The sequence below is a fragment of the Lathyrus oleraceus genome, chromosome 7 (assembly GCF_024323335.1).
Source record: "Lathyrus oleraceus cultivar Zhongwan6 chromosome 7, CAAS_Psat_ZW6_1.0, whole genome shotgun sequence".
NCBI classification, from domain to species: Eukaryota; Viridiplantae; Streptophyta; class Magnoliopsida; order Fabales; family Fabaceae; genus Lathyrus; species Lathyrus oleraceus.
This window is the reverse complement of record NC_066585.1, coordinates 73,908,850-73,929,543: the sequence shown is the minus strand read 5'-3', so window position 1 is coordinate 73,929,543 and position 20,694 is coordinate 73,908,850. Positions and strand designations below refer to the sequence as shown.

Genomic DNA, 20,694 nt, shown 5'->3' with positions numbered 1-20,694 from the left:
AACTTTTATCATCAACAATATAACTTAAAAATATAGAACTTTTATCAACAACAACATATCTTAAACAACATACAACATAACTCAACAACATACAACTCTTATCATCAACAACATACCTTAAACAACATGCAACATAACTCTACAAAAACAAAATCATCAACAACATACAACTTTTATCATCAACAACATCACGCAAGAAAACATTAAAATATAAAAAATAAACATAAAAAATATCACAGCTCAATATTCGAAACACGCACATTTTGTATTATGAGTGACACGCACATTTTGTAACCAAAAAAAGGAAAAATTCCCGTGTTAAGATTCCAAACCTGTATGCCTTTACCAATCACTACAGTTATTAATATGGACTGTAGTGAAATGTCTTTTAATAAAAGAAAAAAAATACAGGCGTCTAAATAAGAGCTCTTACTTCGGTTGACTTAACAGTCGAGGTAGTAATATTTTACATTAAGTGTATTTTGTAGTAGTGTATTATCATTCTTTATTTCTTTTTTTTTAGAATTGGTCTTATCATTATTAGAACAAGTGAAAGATTATTGCAATTCGAAAATAGGCAACGCTTTGTGAAGTGTTGCAATAAAAAATCGAAAATAGACAACACTTCATGAAGTGTTGCAGTAAGAAATTAGGCAACACTTATAAAGTGTTGTAGTAGGAAAAAATTGTAACACTTAGTAAAAAAACATTGATGAAAGGGTGTATTTCGTCAATGGTCGCAACCTTATGAAACAACATTATTTGACATATAAGTTGATCATTCTAAATTAATAAAATCATATAACAAAAACTCTATTCTTCATCGCTTAATTTCAGATTTCCTTTTTTCCTACATTCAAATTTTTATTGTTCTTGTGCAAATTCGAAATATGTTTAATTATCCTGAATATTCCTGCGTGTAGATTCTAAGACAATTTAGAGAGTGCATAAAATATTATTAGTAAAATGATTTCATTCACAATTCCGACCTTGATACATTTAATTTAGAGTCATTTTTCTAACCTATATAACATGGTTAAATATGAAATTTAAAATTTAGCATATAAAATACATTGAATAAATTCTAGTGTTATATTTAATTTAAGTTTACTTAGAGTATATGACTTAGAAGTGAGAGTTCATATTATAAAATTATAAAACATTTCTGTCATCACCACTTGCAACAAACAGCAAGTTAAACAAAGTTACAACGAAAATAAATCAAATCCCTTCCTAAAGAATACTCATAAGCAAAAAACCAGGCCAAAACATGATTATCCTAACTCAGTTGCACTTCAACTCTCTCAATGTATTTTCCATAGAGCTAAGCTTCATCTTTCTTTTGAATCAGTTTCTCTATCAAATCTGCTGCTTCTTGAATGGTTGTGATGCTTTCAGAGTTATCCTCCTCAATATTAAGCCCAAACTCTTCCTCTAAACCCATCACTATTTCAACCTGCAAACAATATCAACAAAACCATAGCTCTAACATGAGCACCACAAACATCTAAGAAACATTGTTGCAAGTAACCAACAATTGAATTCTTACTGTGTCAAGCGAATCAGCACCAAGAGCTGAAAACTTGGTTTCTGGAGTAAGCTCAGTTTCAGGAGTCAAAGCAAGTTGTTTCCTCACAATTTTGCTCACTTTCTGCACTGTCTCAGGTTGTGCCTGAACCTAACAAAATTCAAAGTTTCTATTGTTATTGTTACATGCATGTATTTTTGACAGGAAAAATGTATTTTCAAAAGGAATCAAACTTACTGCAGAAATGCGAAAACCGGAGGATCTCAAAGAACGAAAGTTTGTCCTTGTCCATCCTACAGAAACTGTTCCAAAACTTGAAGTTCTGTAAGAAACCTGCATGCATGTTTTAACAAAAGGATAACATTTCAGCAAACACATGAACCTTCTGAAATTTGAAGTATATAGACAGATAAATAGTAAGGAAGTTTATGCATTAAGAGAGAAGAAAGATGAAAAAATATGAACCTGGTTGGTCCTTGTAGACAAATGGAAAGAGGGTTGAAAGGCAAGAGAAGTGGCTGAAAAAGAGGCCATTGTGTTGAAGATAGCTAGAGAGTGATGGAGAGTAAGAGATGTGGATTGGGTTGATGAATGAAACGGTGTTATCTAGTTGATGCTTAGTTGGAAAGTAAAGGCATGACAATGTCATGTAGGAACAAAATTGGATTATGTGGATCATCATTGTATGAATGAGTGGTGAATATTGCTCTTGGAATGTAACTATCTAATTCAATAAAATTTGTTTTAAAATTACTGTATTTTTTACTTTTTAATGTAATAATGATTGGTATATTTCCAATTGTGTTTTTTAATTGTTATTTTATAGACTATTTTTAATATATTAATAAGGTTAATTTAGTAAAAATATAATATTTTATAATAATATTATTATATTCTTTAATCTTTATTTAAAAATCTTAAACGAAAGTGATTTTGAAACCGATGAAATATATTACCATCATAATCATGATGCTAGTGCACATTTCAATGCCAACAATTTTCCAATGCACAGTATGCACAATTACCTTCCAAGTTTTCTTCATTTGTTTTTAAATAAGAGATTAATTGTTATGCATTGTCAGTGTAAAAAAATTTATACGGTCAATACATTACAATCATCCATTTGGATTACTTTACATGTGATTATATAAAAAGTCAAACTTCTCTAAAAAATCAATGGTTGTGATTAACTGACAGTGTAAAATATATTTACTCTTTAATTATTTAATGAATCTAAAAAGGTGAAATTTGCTTATAATATGGGACAGAGGAAGTATATCAAGAAAATTAACTTATGAATAAATAGAGCAATTTTATAAAAATGTATTTATTAGAATATATATTGAAAATTTACTATTAAAATTTGTATTATCATCAGTATTGATTGTTAATGATTTGGCAAATCATTAGCAATTAGCGAAATTTTTAACCAAATAACTCAGTTTTCTTTTTTAATTCCAAAATAACTCGGTTTTTAAAAAAAGTTTCAAACTATCCCACTTTGAAGAGGATGCACCAGATGAATTGACGTCTGCTCTTAACTTTAGAGAGGAGACGCCAATTGGATTGGTTAGTCCACCTTGTGTTGTCAATCCAATTGGCCTATGTGTTAAATTTTAATGGAGGTGCCGATTGGTCTGACATCTATGTGTGTTTCATAATTTTTTTTGAAAAATATTATACATGATAGATAAAAGTCAAAATCAGACCAATTCATATTAATATTAATACACGTTTACACAAAAAAGACTAATGTCGATGATCGGGATCACCTAACCGACCTCCGGTCCCACATCCCCTAACTACCTGAACTCGTGGCCCTAATCCACGTTGATGATTCACCTCAGGTGTTTGAGTATCTGAGGGCCAGGAACATCACCATCAACTGCAGGAGATTGCCTCATATAGTCAGACAAATCAGCTTAGTCTTGTGTATGCATCGAAGGGGTACCACCATAGCTGAGTTCATGACCCATGCCAGAGTAGTTGGGTTGTGTTTGAGTTGTTGGAAGGCGGTCGGAACGATTGAAGGGAGACATTGGTGTGAATGATGCGTCGAGGAAAGGTTGAAATGATTGTTGTGGTGTTTGGTAGACATATGGTTGTTGAAGGTTTTGGTTTTGAGATGTTTGGGCTTCTTGGCTATGGTAGGAGGAGGGACAGTTGGTGTTAAATAATTGTTGAGTGTTTTGGCTAAGGCGGCTATGATAGGGTGATGTGTTGGGTGCAAAACGATGTTGGATGTCTTGATGATGATCTAGTTGTTGGTGGTGGTACGGGGTATGCTCTTGGTATTGTGGTTGGGTGTTTGGCATGTTAGGGTTGTAGGATTGTGTGTTTGTGGATCGGAAATTTTGATGGATTGGGATTGTGAGTAACCGGTCTGGTAATGTTGTTGAGGGTTAGATGTTAAGCCTTCTGGTGTGTAAGTTGCCTGGCGTGGGCCGTATAGGTACATATCCTCGGCGATGAACTCAAATCCAACTGATTTGTACCAAGTCATATAATTACGACTTGGTTTTTCTTCAGTTGGCATCACAATGTCAGTTAAGACATGGTCTTGGTGGTGCTTCCATTTGCGACACTCGGATCTAGCGAAGCTTTGCCATATGTTAAAGTTCCATTGGTCGTTAACTTTGCATAGATGCCATTCTCCTAGGTTTTCCAGGGGATCTGGAATGTGTTAAAGCATACTAAACTGCAATTTAACATGATCTGGTATCGAGAGATAGGACCAATCAGGTAGAAATATTCTACTTGCGAAAGTGCATGCTGAAAAGCATACCCAGCCATGAACTTGTTTCATCCCATGTTTCAATGAGACTCTTTTTGAACTTGTTTATGAAGTTTTCCTTCTGATAGCTTCCTTTCTTTGACTTATCCTTTTACACCTCTAGACAGTCAACAATGAAGTGACCAGGCTTCTTGCAGTTGAAGCATCCTTTCTTATCATTTAAAAGGAAAAGTGCACAAAGGGCACAAAAATGATTTGAGTGAGTTATGCATTTTTTAAGGCTTTTGAAATTGGTCTCAATATGCTTAAGATGAATTAGCATTTATTAGGAAAAAAAATTGAAAATCACTTAACATAAGTCAAGGTTTATTGAGAAAGTGGTTCAAGTTAAAAACAAGAAGGTTTTGAAAAAGAGAGAGAAGATTTTGAAAATTAAAGAAGGGGAGGAGAAGAAAAGACTATCCTAGAGCATAAAGTAAAAACTAAGGAGGAAAGATCTAACCAATAACTAGCAAGCTTTATGACATAAGTCAAGCAAGTGTTCCCTTCTTTGGATTAAGCCTCAAGCAAGCCAAAATAAGCAAATAATAATCCATGTATCAGATGAAACTAGAGTAACTCAACCAAGTCTCCAAAAGAAAGTCCAAAGTCAAAGGTACAAGATGAATTCTAGGGTCTCAAACCACAAGTCTCAAAGCAAAGGTCAAGATCCTAATTCTAAGTCCATAACTCCACAATGATGCCAAGGATAGTAATCACAAGTCTGAGAATCAGGATAACCAAGTTTATTTTTTAGGTTTTTTTCTTTATTAATGTCTTCTTTACAATGTTATTAAAGTAAAGTCCAAATGGACAAAGAAAAAATTACAAAATAAAAAATAATATGATATGGGATACTAACAAAAAGCATAAAGTAAATGACATAAAATAAAAGGATAAAGTAAATGACATTTGAGGTAAAAATTAGTACAATAAAATGTTAGTAAAGGATGTTAGTAATCAAATATGGAAGATGTTTTGGTCATTTTTTGGAGAACACTCAACTATCCACTCACAAGCATGAAAATATGAACCTATACATCATTTATGAGAAGGGCTCCAACTTGGATAAAATCAACAAGTATGTCACTAGCTCGCACAAAGGGAAAAGGAGCAACATTTTCACACAATACCATGAGGAATATGAGAGTTACAATCTCACTTATAAAAATGCCTTTGCTTTTTGGACAAATTTAGCCTATGTTAAACGATCGTAATTTGACTTATGTAGAAGTCACAATTATCTAAGGTTGGTCAATAATAATGTTTGTGTTAATACATGCTAGAGAAATGATATGTAGATCATTCTCCTAAAGTCATGCCACAAAAAAAAGGGATGATCAAGCACAAAGGCTGGGAGGATGGTTCATTACTTCAATTCACACTTCATGATACTTAGGACAAACTTATGCATCAATCCAAAGTACCTTAAATGATCCATGATCAATTAGGAGGTAGATTTGAAATGATGAAAGTTCATCAAGTACCAATCCATACATCATGAACAAGATGGACATAAACCATCTAATTGATTAAAGGGAAAAGAAAGAGATGAAGAAGAAAGAAACAAGAGAAGTCACATCCAAATTGGACCAAAAGTTTGTTCGAGTCATCATCAAAATCAATCATCCATTTTGGTGGATTAGGATTTTCACCCCATCAACATCTAAGATTCATTGAGTTTGATGAGACTTGAAGTCCAGACCATCATGATCCAAGGCCAACAGAAGTTCACGAGGGTCTCACAAATATAAAATGCAATTAAATAAAATAAAAATACACCAAAAATATTTTTAAATGAATTTTAAAATAGAAATAAAGTGAAAAATCCATAAAGTCCTTTAAAACACCAAATAAATGGGCAAGAAAGTTATGGAAGGTTGAAAATAAAATAAGAAGCACATAATACTTTTTCCAGAATTTTAAAATACATAAAAGTATTTTTAAACCAATTAAAACAAGGGAGAAAAGAGAAAATTCATAAAAAAAAATAGAAAGTCGGTGAAATAAAATGTGAAAAATAAAAATCATATGAAGAAAAATAAAAGAGAATTTTATATATTATTTTGGGATATTTTTGATAAAAAAATGAAATTACTATGATTTTTAAAATAAAAAGAAATTAAAAAAAATTAAATCAGAAAAAACACGGAGCGTTGGATCACGCCTCATTAATTGACATGGCAGATCTAACACTCCATATGTTAGAGAATACGATGGAACGCGCTGCAAGCAAAACACGGGATCTAGTTTAAATCTAACCAATCAGAACATTTCGTTCCTCCAACGTGTCTGACCAAACTCAGACAACCTGAGAGAACTCTGATCATCTTCTCTAGTGAGCTCTCACTGGAGTTTCATTGTTTGGTAAATTCAAAACACGAGACCACCACCATTGTGGCCCTCTTCTCATCATGAATTCAACCTTGTGCTCCAAATTCATTTATATAAACTGAGCAAAGGAAATTTCAGAGAAATTTCAGAAACAAGCAAGCCACACAAAAAATTAAATAATGAACACGACCAATCAACACCAGATAAGTTAGGGGAAAGCATCAGAGAGTGAAGGACTACATTGTAGTAACTTGTTTAAGTTGAAATGATGCTCAGATCTACCTTGTCCAAATGGTGATCAGAAGTTGGTGAAACTCGATCTGATTAGAGCACTTCAGAAGGTCTCAGAGCTTGGGAATTATTGCAAAAGTTTCAGAGGATACCGAAGGTGCTAATGGAATCAAGAAATTGGATTGAAACAAGCTGAAACTCAAAACACGATAGTTGAATTTCATGGAAAAATGTTAAGTTGCAGCAGGGACTTCTTGGCACTCCAAAGCTTGGAAATGAATGCAATAGCTTCCTATATTTATAGGGAATGTGATTGGATCCAAATATGTGTGGAATGATGCTGAATTCGTGCGAAATGAATTTGATCAGAGTGTGAGAAAGTGTGACTTGAAACTCCTCAAAACTCAGCCAAATGATGCGTTTTCAGGGTCAATTAACTTCTGGAGACTTATTTAAACCTGTTTAGGTCTAAAACACATGCTAATTTGGCTTGGAATTAATCTTAGCGAAGTTCAAAACTCGGGCAATGGCAATTTCTTCAGTTACAAGTCACCATGTTCAACCCAATGGGGCACCCTACTTAGGAGGCTTTTTGATATCATTCTTTCTGCAATGTGTTAACATCATGACAAAGATTACAATGTGTCAATAAAGGTTTCAATTGGATGTTTGAGCATAAGGTTATATCATGTTGAAGTTGGCATGAAAAATTGATCATATAACTTAGAAAATTTTGAGTGCTTCATGGCTGAAAATTACCTGTAATGTCTCAATGAATTCCATGGCCTTCCAAACATATTTTGACCTTGGTCCTTGAAGCAAACTTGTAGAGGGCATCACAAATTATATTTTGAAAAATTAATCAGCCTCAAGTGTTGAAAATTGACGATGTTATGATCTTTGAAAGTTGGGAAAAAGTCACTTGAAAATAGGTCAAATTTTACTAAGTCTAGAAATGACCTATAATGTCTCCAAACTTTTGATGATCCTCAAAGCATAGTTGGCTCTTATCATGTAAAAATAAGTTGTAGAGGATGTTGAGAAGAGTCATATGCAAAAGGAAGAATTCAAAAATGTTGAGAATTGAAAGAGTTGTGATCCTTGGAACTTTGACTTCAAATGGTTGACTTTTTGGTCAAACCTCTTGGAACGAGCTTGTGTACTTGGACTTTTCTTGCATTTCAAAGCACATGGGTGATCATATTAACTCAAAATAAGTTATCCTTAATTGCCTCTTGATTAAATTTATCAAAGCTTGAAGTTTCCTGTTGAAGAAGGCATGGAAATTAACACATGAACCTTTGACTTTCCTTGAGGAGTAAGCCACAAAACTTTGAGATGCTTTTGATTGAAAAGCCCTTACCTTGCATAATAAATTTAAGGTAAACAATAAATATTTTTAGTATTTTAATTAGTGGTTAGATAAGCAATTAATCATGTAAACATATAGGTAAAAATAAATCAACAAAGAGGTGTTTGGTGATCCCTGCAAGAAACAAACCCAAAGATGGATAAGGGGAAGGACCAAGATATGACCTGGTTTGTGTGAAAATGATGCAAATGGTATGACACTCACTCACGAATATAAGTGAATGAAGTGTTGTTTTGTCTCGAGACAAAATATCATTCGTTGGTGAAAAGGGTTTGAAGATGATCACTCGGCGACGAGAAGAGAGTTTGATGTGTTTGAGTATGTTTTCAAAGACGAGCATTCATGACTTATAAGTGATTACCACTTGGGCCTAATAATCGGGACAATGACTGAACCTTTCACCCAAGTAGTCTTTTTCTTTCTTTATTGAAAAGTGTCAAAATATGCATTAATTATTTTGCTTTTTGTTTGAGAAAAAAGCTTGATGTTGGATCAAGCGTTTTCTTGCGTTCCCGAATTGAATTGAGTTATGAAAATGGTTTTGAAATGATATGAGGTGCTTATTAAAGAAAAGAGTTTGGTGTTGACCAAGATTATTTTTTTCAAATGATTGATTTTATTTGTGAAATTTAATGGATGTTAACCGATTGATTTTGATTTGGAAAAGTTTTGGTGTGATTTTGAAAAATGTACTTGATGTTGATCAAGCACCTTTGATTTTAGTATTTTTGAAAGATTACTTTTAAGGATCGTTTTATCTTCTTGGATTAACAATTATGCATCAACAAAAAATACAATAAAATAAACTAAAAAATAAAGTAATAAAAAAAGATTAAAAAATAATAATAAAAGGGAGAGGGCACAATATCAATACAAGAGGTAAAATAATTTAAAAACTAAAGGAAAAAATAACAAAAATAAATAAATAAAGCAATAATAAGAAAACAATAAATAAATAAATAAAAATATACAAAAGACAAAAACAGGCTGAAAATTGGGGGTGTAACTAGGAAAACGCTTTAGGCCCAAAAGAGAGGGAGGGGCCCACAAGGTTGAAAATATGCAAAGTTAAATTAATTGAACGAAATTACCCTGCCCTTGGTTAAGGTTAAGGGTTTTTAATTCTGAAAGAAACATCAACTTATAGGCTCAAAGTGGTTGACTAGGGATTAACTCCTTATCTCTTTGGTCTTTAGGGTTTGAAACAATGCCTTACATCATTGGCAAGGTTTTCATTGAAAGCATACCATCAATAATTATGGGTATTTCGTTTTCATCATTCTCCCTCCAATCTTTGCTAAAACAACAGTTTTGATAAAGGCAAGTGAAATGGAAGAAATATTTTTTGTTTTTAACATAAATAAAAAATGAGTGAATACGACATGATTAATTCATAAAATGCATAATCACTTCATTAATATTACCATTTAATAGAAAACAACATTGCTTAAAAGTAAAAAAAAACATCCAACATGCAAAGAAATTACAAATGAAATGCTGAAACGGCCAAATGATTGCTAGCTTTAGGGAATTGAAACTTACTTATCTGATTCGCAGGCTTTAGGGAATTAACTTCTTGAGCTTGATTCATGTTCCACTCTCCATGTCCTAGAAAAAGGTTGTTTCCAACATTCGGGCCCATATACTTGAAAGACAAAATCTTATTGTCAATCAACTCCCGCATTTTATGATTCAAAGCATAATAACCCTCTAAGTCATGTCCATGACTCATGTAAAGGATAATGAGCATTTGGGTTATACCATGGAGGTAAATAATCAGGCGGAGGTCCTAGAGGCCTCGGAACCACTAGTCTATTTTGCAACAGGGAAGGATAGAGCTCAGTGTATGTTATGGGAATTGGATTGAAGGTGACTCTACCCCTTTGTCCCCTATTCTGATTTGGAGCATTTTATAGGTGTCGAGCCTGGACCCTCGATTGCTGATAAGTTATTGTTACAGGCTCTTATTGGCATGAAGTTTCTACTTGATTTGGTTGATACCCTGTTGAAAAAGGTTGCGGATAGATTGGGTAAACAAGATGAGCTGATTACTGGTAAGTTGGCGTAACCGCAGCCACGTGCGGTTGCTGAGCATACTATGCGGGGTAGACTTGATGTTGATAGGAATATTGTTATTGTAGTTTCCTTCTTAACCAGTTTCCTCTTTTACTACCAAACACAACATTAATCTCTCCTTCCTTTTTCTTTTGGAATCCTCCAGGTAATTTCTTTGCATTGCTGGAGACTTCGGTAGCATTGGTAATCTTGCCATTCTTCAAGCCATGTTCAATTCTCATGCCTACTGTGATCAGGTCAAAGAAAACCGGTGACACACTTCCCACCATTTTCTCATACAAAGAAAGTTGGGTCGTGTCCATGAATAGCTCAGGTAGCTCCTTTTCATCCAAAGGTGGTTCCACTTGAGACGCTACTTCCCTTCACCGTTGAGCGTATTCCTTAAAATATTTGTTGTCCTTCTGAAATATATTATGCATATGCCTTCTGTCTGGAGCCATTTCCATATTATATTTGTAATGCTTGATAAAGGCATCAGATAGGTCTTGGAAACATTGAATATGACTTTAATCCAAACTCAAGTACCACTTCGAGGAAGCGCTACTCGGGTTATCTTGAAAGTAGTGTATCATTAATTTATCATTCTCTACATGCGTAGCCATCTTGTGATAATACATTATTAGATGGCTCTTGGGAAAAGAGTTCCCTTTGTACTTGTCAAATTCCGGTGTTTTGAACTTAGCAGGGATCGATAGTCCGGACACCAAGCACATTTATTTGGTAGCAGCTCCAAAGACATTTTCCTCTTCCATGGCTCGTAGTCTCTTCCCGAGGATCTGGTACCTCTCTTTCACGCCTCTGATTTCTTCATCTCTCATATCATCATCACCAATTGACGATTTTCGTAGTATGGTATATCTGATGATGGTCCTCAAACTATGGTATGACCCTTAGATGGACAGTCGGTGGCGCAACTATATGGACGAATGGGTGTGCTTTAGTGAAGAATGGTAAAGGTACCACCTGCTGAGTTGATTGTACAATAGTCGTAGTTCCCTCTACTTGAGTTACATAGTCATGAGGTAGCCCGAACGGTGTCCATGTATAAGGTATGGTTATTGTAGATTAGGGTTCAAATGAAGGATCTGATATCTCCGAATTAACTGTTACTTGAGGAACTTCAAGCTTGGAAGTCAAAGCTTGGAGCATCTCCATCATTTGGCTCGTATTTCCTTTGATGCCATCGAGTACTGCCCTTACTCTAGCACTTTCTTGTTCTTAACCGTACCTCGAAAAATACGATCATTCACGAAGCACATTGCGCGCTCGCGGAAAGCGTATTTGAACAGAGTCACCATCGAACTTTATTTATTCCAATGAAGGAATAGGAAAATATCTATAAAATCTTTGAAAAGAACATGGTCGTTGCAACCATATTTGGCTTCGGGAGTCAATTACACAAGGGGAAGGTATTAACACCTCTTACGTTTGTTGTACTCAATGAGAACATTTTAGTTAAACTTGAAATTGAATGGTAGCTTATGTCATTTGTTTTCTTCGAGTGGTTAAAAGTTTAAAGAGAAAAATAAAGGGGTCGCAAAAAAATTATTAATGTGTCTTACAAGATTGCGGTTCTTGCTCCTACGAATCTCCGGGTGTGATGGAGAACTCAAGGCTACGTAGTTTTTGGTGGAAAATGTTTGTTTGTTGGTTGATTTTAGCAAAAACTATTTTGTCTCAATTAACGGAACAATATTTCCTGCTACCCAAAACAAGTGGAGAAGAGAATGTTTGCATCACGGAAGAATGGATTTATAAATCAACATTCGTGGGAAACATCGCTAGCTTACTCACTTAACTGGACGAAGCATTGTCTTGCATCGTCTCGAGACAAAATACCTTTCGTTTGTGAAAAGGGTTTGGAGATCATTGCGCAGCGGCGAGAAGAGAGTTTGATGTGTTTGAGTATTGAAATATGATCATTCATTACTTAAAAGTGATTACTACTTGGGCCTAATACTCAGGACTATGACTGAACCATTCACTCAAGTAATCTTTTTCTTTCTTTATTGAAAAGTGTCGAAGTATGAATTAATCATTTTAGTTTTTGTTTGAGAAAAGAACTTGATGTTGGATCAAGCGTTTTTTTGTCTTCGCGGATTGAGTTGAGTTATAAAAATGGTTTTGAAATGATTTGAGGTGCTTATTAAAGAAAAGGGTTTGGTGTTGACCAAGTTGTTATTTCAAATTATTGATTTTATTTGTGAAGATTAATGGATGATAAGCGATTGATTTTGGTTTAAAAAGATTTTTGTATAATTTTGAAAAATATATTTGATGTTGATCAAGTATCTTTGGTTTTAGTATTTTTGAAAGATTAACTTTAAGGGTCGTTTTATCTTTTTGGATTAACAATTATTCATGAACTAAAAAAACAATAAAATAAACTAAAAAAATAAAGAAACAAAAAAGTATAAAATAAATAATAAAAGGGAGGGGGAACACTATCAATATAAGAGGTAAAATAATTAAAAAATTAAAGGAAATAAAAGAAAGAACAAAAATAAATAAATAAAGCAATAATAAGAAAATAACAAATAAAAAATATACAAAAGACAAAAACAGGTTGAATATCGGGGGTGTAGCTAGGAAAATGCTCTAGGCCCAAAGGAGAGAGAGTCTGCAGGGGTGTGCTGAGCAATCAGGGAGTGTGAGAGATACTTCATCTTCCTCAATCCCGTAATTGGTTATTATTCCCGTAGCAACAAAAATGAAAGAAAAATGTTTAAACAAAAACGTAAAAACACTATAAATTTCTCAATTTTTCATATAATCAAGCAAATAAATAATGAAAATTTATCTACTCGATCTCATGAACACAATTATATATTCAGAATCAATAAATAAACAACAAAATTCGAAAGTTAACAAAAATGCAGCAGCATATATTTGCTTGATTCGGTCATTTTATTCACTCTCATAACAAATGAAACATGGATTCATGTTCAGAGTGATGTTGGGAAGTTATTGGATACATTATTTATGTAAAATAATCATCAATTTGCATTTTACCCTTTTTGTTCAAGGAAATTCAATAACACTTTAAACTCTTGATTTTGAATCAATGGAATTTCCATACAAAATAGTGGTAATTAATATACTAACTAAGTGCAACAAGAATAATAATGCAAAAAAAAAAATGAAATCACATTTTATCATTTTTGCTCATGGAAGTTCAAGAACACTTTAAACTCTTGATTTTGAATCAATAGAGTTTACATTCAAAATGGTGATAATTAAGGTATTAATTAAGTGAAACAACAATAATAATACAAATAAAATTAAATAAACAAAAATTAAATCACATTTAATCACTTTTGCTCATGGAGGTTGAAGAATACTTTAAACTCTTGATTTTGAATCAATAGAGTTTACATGCAAAATGATGATGATTAAGGTATTAATTAACTGTAGTATGAATAATAATACAAAAAAAAATTAAATACACAAAAATTAAAAGCTTACCTAAATAAAGAAGAATAAAATGTGACTTGAAAATTAGAGAGAATTTTGTGCAAAAGTTTTGGCTTGTTCTCGTGTTGCTTCTTGGTGGGATTTGTGAATGGGAATGATTTTATTTACAAACTCTAAAAATGGTAGTTTATGAATTATGCAAAAAGTGTGAATGTCTTCTAGAAACTTATTTAATTAAATAATGAATAACAATGTAATATATGCATGAAATAATTATGAAATTTATGCATTGAATAATGATGTAATAAATGAGATATTTTGGACCTTCTAGAAACATTGATTTTTGTTTTATGATGCATGAAAAGGATTAATAAAATTCAAATGGATATTTTGATGATAAATTCAATGATCATGAATTTATTTTCCAAAATGTATAATGAAAAAAAATGCAATTTTAGTCAATTTCTTTAACATGTAAAATGTTGACTTTATATTGACTTTTTTACTATAATGCACATATGCATAATATGTTGACTTTATTTGATGATAAAAAATACATATGATTAAAAATGAAAAATTTGACAAATGAAAATGTATCAGATGAATTTAAAATACCCATACAAAATTGGGGTATGACACTATACTCAATTGTTCTTTAAATACTTTGTTATCATCAAAGCCTAAATGATATGGGATAAACCAATTTTATTCCAACATGATCTATAATAATCACTACTACGTAAAATTCATTTCACAATAGTTGAAAAATGAATACTACTACGGTTAATGAATTGTTGTGAGGTAGGATGGTTGTAAGTATTATGTTTTTCAACACGGTCGCGCTACCATTATTATAAACTATATCATAATAGTTACTTGAAACAACCGTTATGATATTATGCATAACATTTAACAACGGTAGTGTTAAACAACTGTTGTGATAAATATACTGAGTTTATTATAAGTTATGTTGAATACTTATTTTGTCACACTACGCCAAATAAGGGAAAAGAGGGCGCTTATTTTGGCCTATAACAGCGCTTTTAAGCACCCTCTAAAGTGGCGCTGGCATAGGTAAAGACAGCGCTTTGTTTTCCTGGAGAAAGCGTTGTCTAAAGTGGCCCTTTAAGGGCCACATTATAGTGCGCTTTCAGAAAAAAGCTCCCTCTGGAGTGGTCCATAAAGGGACACCTTAGAGGGCGCTTTCTGGAAAAAGCGCCCTTTAAAGTTGTCAATGTAAAGTGTTTAGAGGGCGCTTTCTGGAAAAAGCGCCCTCTAAAGTTGTCAATGTAAAGTGTTTAGAGGGCGCTTTCTGGACAAAGTGCCCTCTAAAGTTGTCAATGTAAAATGTTTAGAGGGCGCTTCCTACAGAAAGCGCCCTCTAAAGTGTTAAGCGCCCTCTAAAGTTGTCAATGTAAAGTGTTTAGAGGGCGCTTTCTGGACAAAGCGCCCTCTAAAGTTGTCAATGTAAAATGTTTAGAGGGCGCTTCCTACAGAAAGCGCCATCTAAAGTGTTAGTTATTTTAAAAAAATTTGTTTGAAAAACAGTGGATATTTAATTGGTAACCTGTTCGCATACTGCAAAAGTGTAAAATTCATATTGATTTCATCCTTTAATCCAATGTTATACACCATTGATCCATTGATATATACAACATGAATCCATTTATATACAACATTAATCCTCCATATATACAACATAATATATGATTCTTTGATCAACAATATACAACAACATATTCATGATTTAGTAAAAGTACAACAACAATATACAACATATATACAACAACAGCATACAACAACAACATTCCATACATATATGTACAACAATATACAACCTAGCTATATGATTCTTTGATCAACAATGAATTGACACAATTCATCCTTCATTTCATCCAAATGAGCTCTTGAGTAAGATTTGTATTCCTCAAAGTACTACAATTAAGAGAATAAAACATATTCATGATTTAGTAACAAATTAGATGAAATATCCGATAATATTAAAATAAACCCTAAGTTATTATTCCATACCATTTTTGGGATGTCTATACGATTCAACGCAATGATATCTCTCATAAATCTCAATACAAAAAATCCGCAATCGACCGAATTATTTTGCTGAGGACACTACACAGAAAAACAAACAATATATATATAGTTAATTTCTTACAAACACTATTATAAGCAAAAAAAACAACACTATTATAAGCAAAAATAAGATACTTAATATATACCTGAACTCTGATCCAGGTAATGTCCTTCCTATTGCGATAATTCTTTTTCGATCTAAATTTTATTATTGCCCTAACAAAATAAAAACGTATATTGAGATCAATCTGACAGACATAATTAAATATACAAATACACACGAATATTTAGGGGAATTTCACTTACGCGTCAACCGTCTTCTTCATACTCGGATATTTACTCCAATCACCCGATAACGAATCGAGATAATACACTATTAGTCTCGAAAGATCCATAGCAACCAACACCCAGTGACCACTGTAAAATAAAACAAAAATTTAGATGAATGAAAATTTTCTACGTAAAAGATATACATAGATTAGAATGAAATTATTAGAAAGAAAATCTAACCCGTTGCCAGAATTAAACGGTAAAAAATACAAACTGGGTGTAGTATTATCGTCGGCCGCCATGAATCTATCGACTAGATCATTCTTTACGGATGTTGGATTTTTCGTTATTAACGTTGCGTTGATACGGGAAGCAGCAATAAATTTGAAACGGTTACACAATTCAGTTCCCCGCAGCAATGTTACATACATATACCTTAAATAGAAACATAATAAACATTAGACTACTCATTGAAATGTGTAAATAAATTGTTCAACTAAGTAAATTATAGATTGATCGGAGTACCATATGTATGTATGAATGACAGCGATGCCCAATTCGTCGTGTTCAAAAAGTTGTTGCATGTCCTCCTTTGCAATTATTTCGAAATGAGCAGCTCCGAAAACACCTTCATCAAAATCTATACTACGAATGGCCCCGTGCATAATATCCGACTCATTCACCATTTTCTCAAGACGCATCATAATTTGAGATTTTTTCCCGGACGTCGTTGGAGAAATATCGTTACCAGCTTTTTTCAACTTTCGACCGGGAACCTAAAAATTCATATAAATTAAATCATGACTTTTTGTGATGCAACAGAATCGTTGCGTATATAATTCAATAATATTTGTACCTCTTTTAGAGATGCAACCGACTCGATGCGTCTTGAAATCCCTTTACCAGCTTTATGCGTGGGTCTTGTAGGAGTCTAACATTACCATGTAATAAGGATTGATTAAATATCATAATTGTAGCTGAATTGAAATGTGAATACTAAAGATTCATAATCATTTAGAACATATATACCTCGGCATCTGGGAAAATTAGATCTGACGGCCATCCAACAAAGGATCCGACTGCTTCTCGCATCAACGTTGTCTCTGAAACAACGTCAGGTAATGGTAGAAGCGCGTCGGTATCTAATACAAGGTCAACCGAAACTTTCATATATCCCACCGGGAGGGGATTATGGTGAAGTAATTCACCCGAAGTGTTGTGCACTTTTCCCTTGCCAACCATGCGATAAGTTGGTGACGATAGATACAGCTGACAAGGTGAAATGCCTTAAACCAATAATAAATGTTATTGTTAACGTGTATATGTGTCAAGTAAAAAAGTGCTATTTTAATTTCATAATAACATATATAATTACCTCGGGAAATTTCGGTTGACAATTGATACTAGCTCGGTCACTAGTATCTTTTGCCTCGGAGGCGCACCTTTCCTCTCTATACCTTGCATTCTCGTTTTGCAGTTGGAGTACTTGTGCCCTTAACTCCGCCAAGGTCTCCATCACCTCTTTGTTGGTAGGATTTTTTGTTTTTGGTTTTTTATAAAATGACGACGGAGTCACACCAAAACCCTTACCCCTCACACGACCGGAATACTCAGGAACATTTAGTACTCGACTAAGTACGCTCCTGCAATCCTGGACCTCGGTTGAAGGTAAGGTTTGGGATAAAGTCTCCTGAAATATTATTAGAGGAGATTAAAAATGAATTATATGTCTAACAAAATTTTCGATATAATTAAAGAAATAATGTTACATATACTTACACATTCGTCATAAACAGTTTGGACCGCTTCAACGACAGCCCCATCCTTCCCAACCCGAGCAGCCTTCCATAATACGTGCTCCGGAAGAGATGTTGCGTCACTTTTCTCCTCGGCTAGCTACACATTGAATTAGATTATAAGATCATCAATTATAACATATTGTGACAATGTATAAGCTCATAGCATTTGAATATACTCACAATTCTTTGTTGTAACCGTGCATATCCCGTACGCCCTTTTTTGTACGGATACGCGGGTTTTGATGCCCTTTTCCGATTTATGTCGCTTACTTCCTGGATAAAAAAGTTTAAGGCATATTAGAACCAAGTAACTTAACAATTGTATAATACCATAATTAATAGACATTACATGGAATTTTTCGTTTCTTCGTTTGGCGACAAAGTTATTCCATTCATCGGCTGAAATAATCTCGGCATACTTCATTGGCCGTTCTGCTTCAACAAATTTTCCTTCCTCATCCTTGAGAAATTTGTTGGACAAAAAGGATCGAAATCCTCGGAGTCTTTTTCCGGCCAATTGAATACAATATTTTTGCCGGCTTTCATCGATGTGAAAGGATCTCTAAAAAACATACACATGGAGTGTGTTATTATAAAGTAATATTATAACAATATATGGTCAACAAATAGTCAACAAAAAAAACATATAACAATATATGGTAAGTACCTGTATCTCCGACCATATTTTTTCTTTGCCAACCTTCAAGTCCGGACTTCTCCAATTATCACATGTAATCGGAATATGTTGTCGAACAAGGAAACCAATGTAACTTGCCAACATTGAACCGTTAGGCTCAATTAGTTGGTCTTCAGCACTCCAATGTACTTCAAATTTTACACCCTTGTCTCTTGCACGAATGATTGACTTCATAACAGTCAATCCTCGTTTGATTTCTTTTTCAACATTGTTACGTGATCCATTCGTGTCATGGGTATCGTCTTGGTTAGCCATTTTATCTGTAATATAGAAATGATTCAATAAGACCCAAGTAAGACAATGATTCAATACGTGAACACATTCATATACCTTCCATTTCTCTCATGTTACAACAATCTAAACTCTTTTTTTTTATCATTATTGAATACAAACTCACACACACCTACTGCATGCAAAAGACCAATGCAAACTTATGGTGTTTGGAACATGAACAAACTTGCATCCATAATCATCAAACTTCCAAGCATAAGCTCAAACACACTTCAAATGATATCAGTTTTCAATCAGAAATAAAAAACTCAGTTTGCCCTAAACAACATTAATCAACATAATGCACAAAATGTAAAACTAAGTTTAGAAAATGCCCTAATCAAACACATGAAGAAAGTGAACGGTAACGATGGAGAAGAGAAATACCTTCAAGGTGACAGTAACGATGGAGAAGAAAGTGAACAGTGACGGTGGACGTGAACGTGAACGCAGCAGCAGAAAAAGGCGACGGCGACGATGACGGTGAGGGAGGGAGAACGAACGGAGGACGAGAGTAATCGCAGTAGAGAGTAATCGCAGTAGAGAGAAAACCCAGTTACGTAAACGAAATAGCTTATAGAGAGGGAAAATAAAGAGACATGCAGTATATGTTATTATTTTAATGTTTACTAAAGGGGACCTTAGAGGGCGCTTTTGTAAAAAAAGCGCCCTCTAAAGGGGGCCTAAGAGGGCGCTTCTGAAAGCGCTCTCTAAGGCTTTCCAAAAGCGCCTTCTAAACTGGAAATGTACATGGACTTAGAGAGCGCTTTTTTAAAAGCGCCCTCTAAGGGTAACCTTAGAGGGCGCTTTCACTAAAGCGCCCTCTATTGTTGTCCCTCCATTTCCTCATTATTTTTTTTTGGCTTCACTTTAGAGGGCGCTTTGTTACAAAAGCGCCCTCTAAAGGGGGCCTAAGAGGGCGCTTCTAAAAGCACTCTCTAAGGCTTTCCAAAAGCGTCTTATAAACTGGAAATGTACATGGACATAGAGAGCGCTTTTTTAAAAGCGCCCTCTAAGGTTACCCTTAGAGGGCGCTTTCAATAAAGCGTCCTCTATTGGTGTCCCTACATTTCCTCATTATTTTTTCGCTTCACTTTAGAGTGCGCTTTGTTACAAAAGCGCCCTCTAAAGTGCGCTGTCTATTCCAATAGTATGCTCCTTATTTTTTCTCTTCACTTTAGAGTGCGCTTTTGTAATAAAGCGCCCTCTAAGGGGCGCTGTCTATTCCAGTTTTTGGCGTAGTGTCAATACTCACTAAACATATAATCTTTAATTTGATCTAAAATATTATAATATGACAAATTAAGTTATAGTAGAAGAACAATTTACACCTCTCAATGCTAGACAAGAATATTTTATCTCATTATCCGCATTTTGCTCTTTAACGGTTAGATTTTGTTTCAATGCTCTTAGTTCTTCAACCTCTCATTCCTTCACCTCTAGTTCATTTTGCAAAATATTATTTACTTGGCAGACAAAATTAAAGATGGAGGAAGGAGCGGTTGAAGAACTAGAAGCATTAAGTCAAGTCCTAAACGTTAAAGAGTGAAATGCAGACAATGGATTAAAGAATTCTTGTCTAACATTGAATGGTGTATCATATTATAATTTTCTAATGCAATCCGAAAAGTTATATATTCGGTAAGGGGTTGGAAAAACACTAAAACCACATAAGATATAATAAACTCATCTAGTAAACAAACCTTAACAACAACATTCATCAACAATAAACCTTAAATAACATACAAGATAAAAACAAACAACTCTTATTAGCAACAACAAAATCATCAACAAGATATCATAAACTACATACAACATACAACTTTTATTACTAACAACAAT

General features: G+C 33.8%; 1 protein-coding gene across 1 annotated transcript; it reads right to left on the bottom strand.

Annotated features, from left to right (window-relative positions):
- Positions 1-1,121: 1,121 nt before the first annotated feature.
- On the bottom strand, positions 1,122-2,218 carry LOC127106198 (acyl carrier protein 4, chloroplastic). The gene is made up of 4 exons (XM_051043493.1): positions 1,994-2,218; positions 1,766-1,861; positions 1,550-1,678; positions 1,122-1,456 (listed from the first exon to the last, which is right to left on the bottom strand). Exons 1-4 carry the CDS (start codon positions 2,060-2,062, stop codon positions 1,325-1,327), a joined length of 426 nt encoding a protein of 141 aa, XP_050899450.1. The 5' UTR covers positions 2,063-2,218; the 3' UTR covers positions 1,122-1,324.
- Positions 2,219-20,694: the final 18,476 nt, after the last annotated feature.

Coding starts and splice junctions, on each gene's coding strand:
- LOC127106198 (XM_051043493.1), bottom strand. CDS start 2,062: ATGGCCTCTTTTTCAGCCACTTCTCTTGCCTTTCAACCCTCTTTCCAT. Junction 1,862..1,993: donor TGTCTACAAGGACCAACCAG/GTTCATATTTTT, acceptor ACATGCATGCAG/GTTTCTTACAGAACTTCAAG. Junction 1,457..1,549: donor GTGCTGATTCGCTTGACACA/GTAAGAATTCAA, acceptor TATTGTTTGCAG/GTTGAAATAGTGATGGGTTT.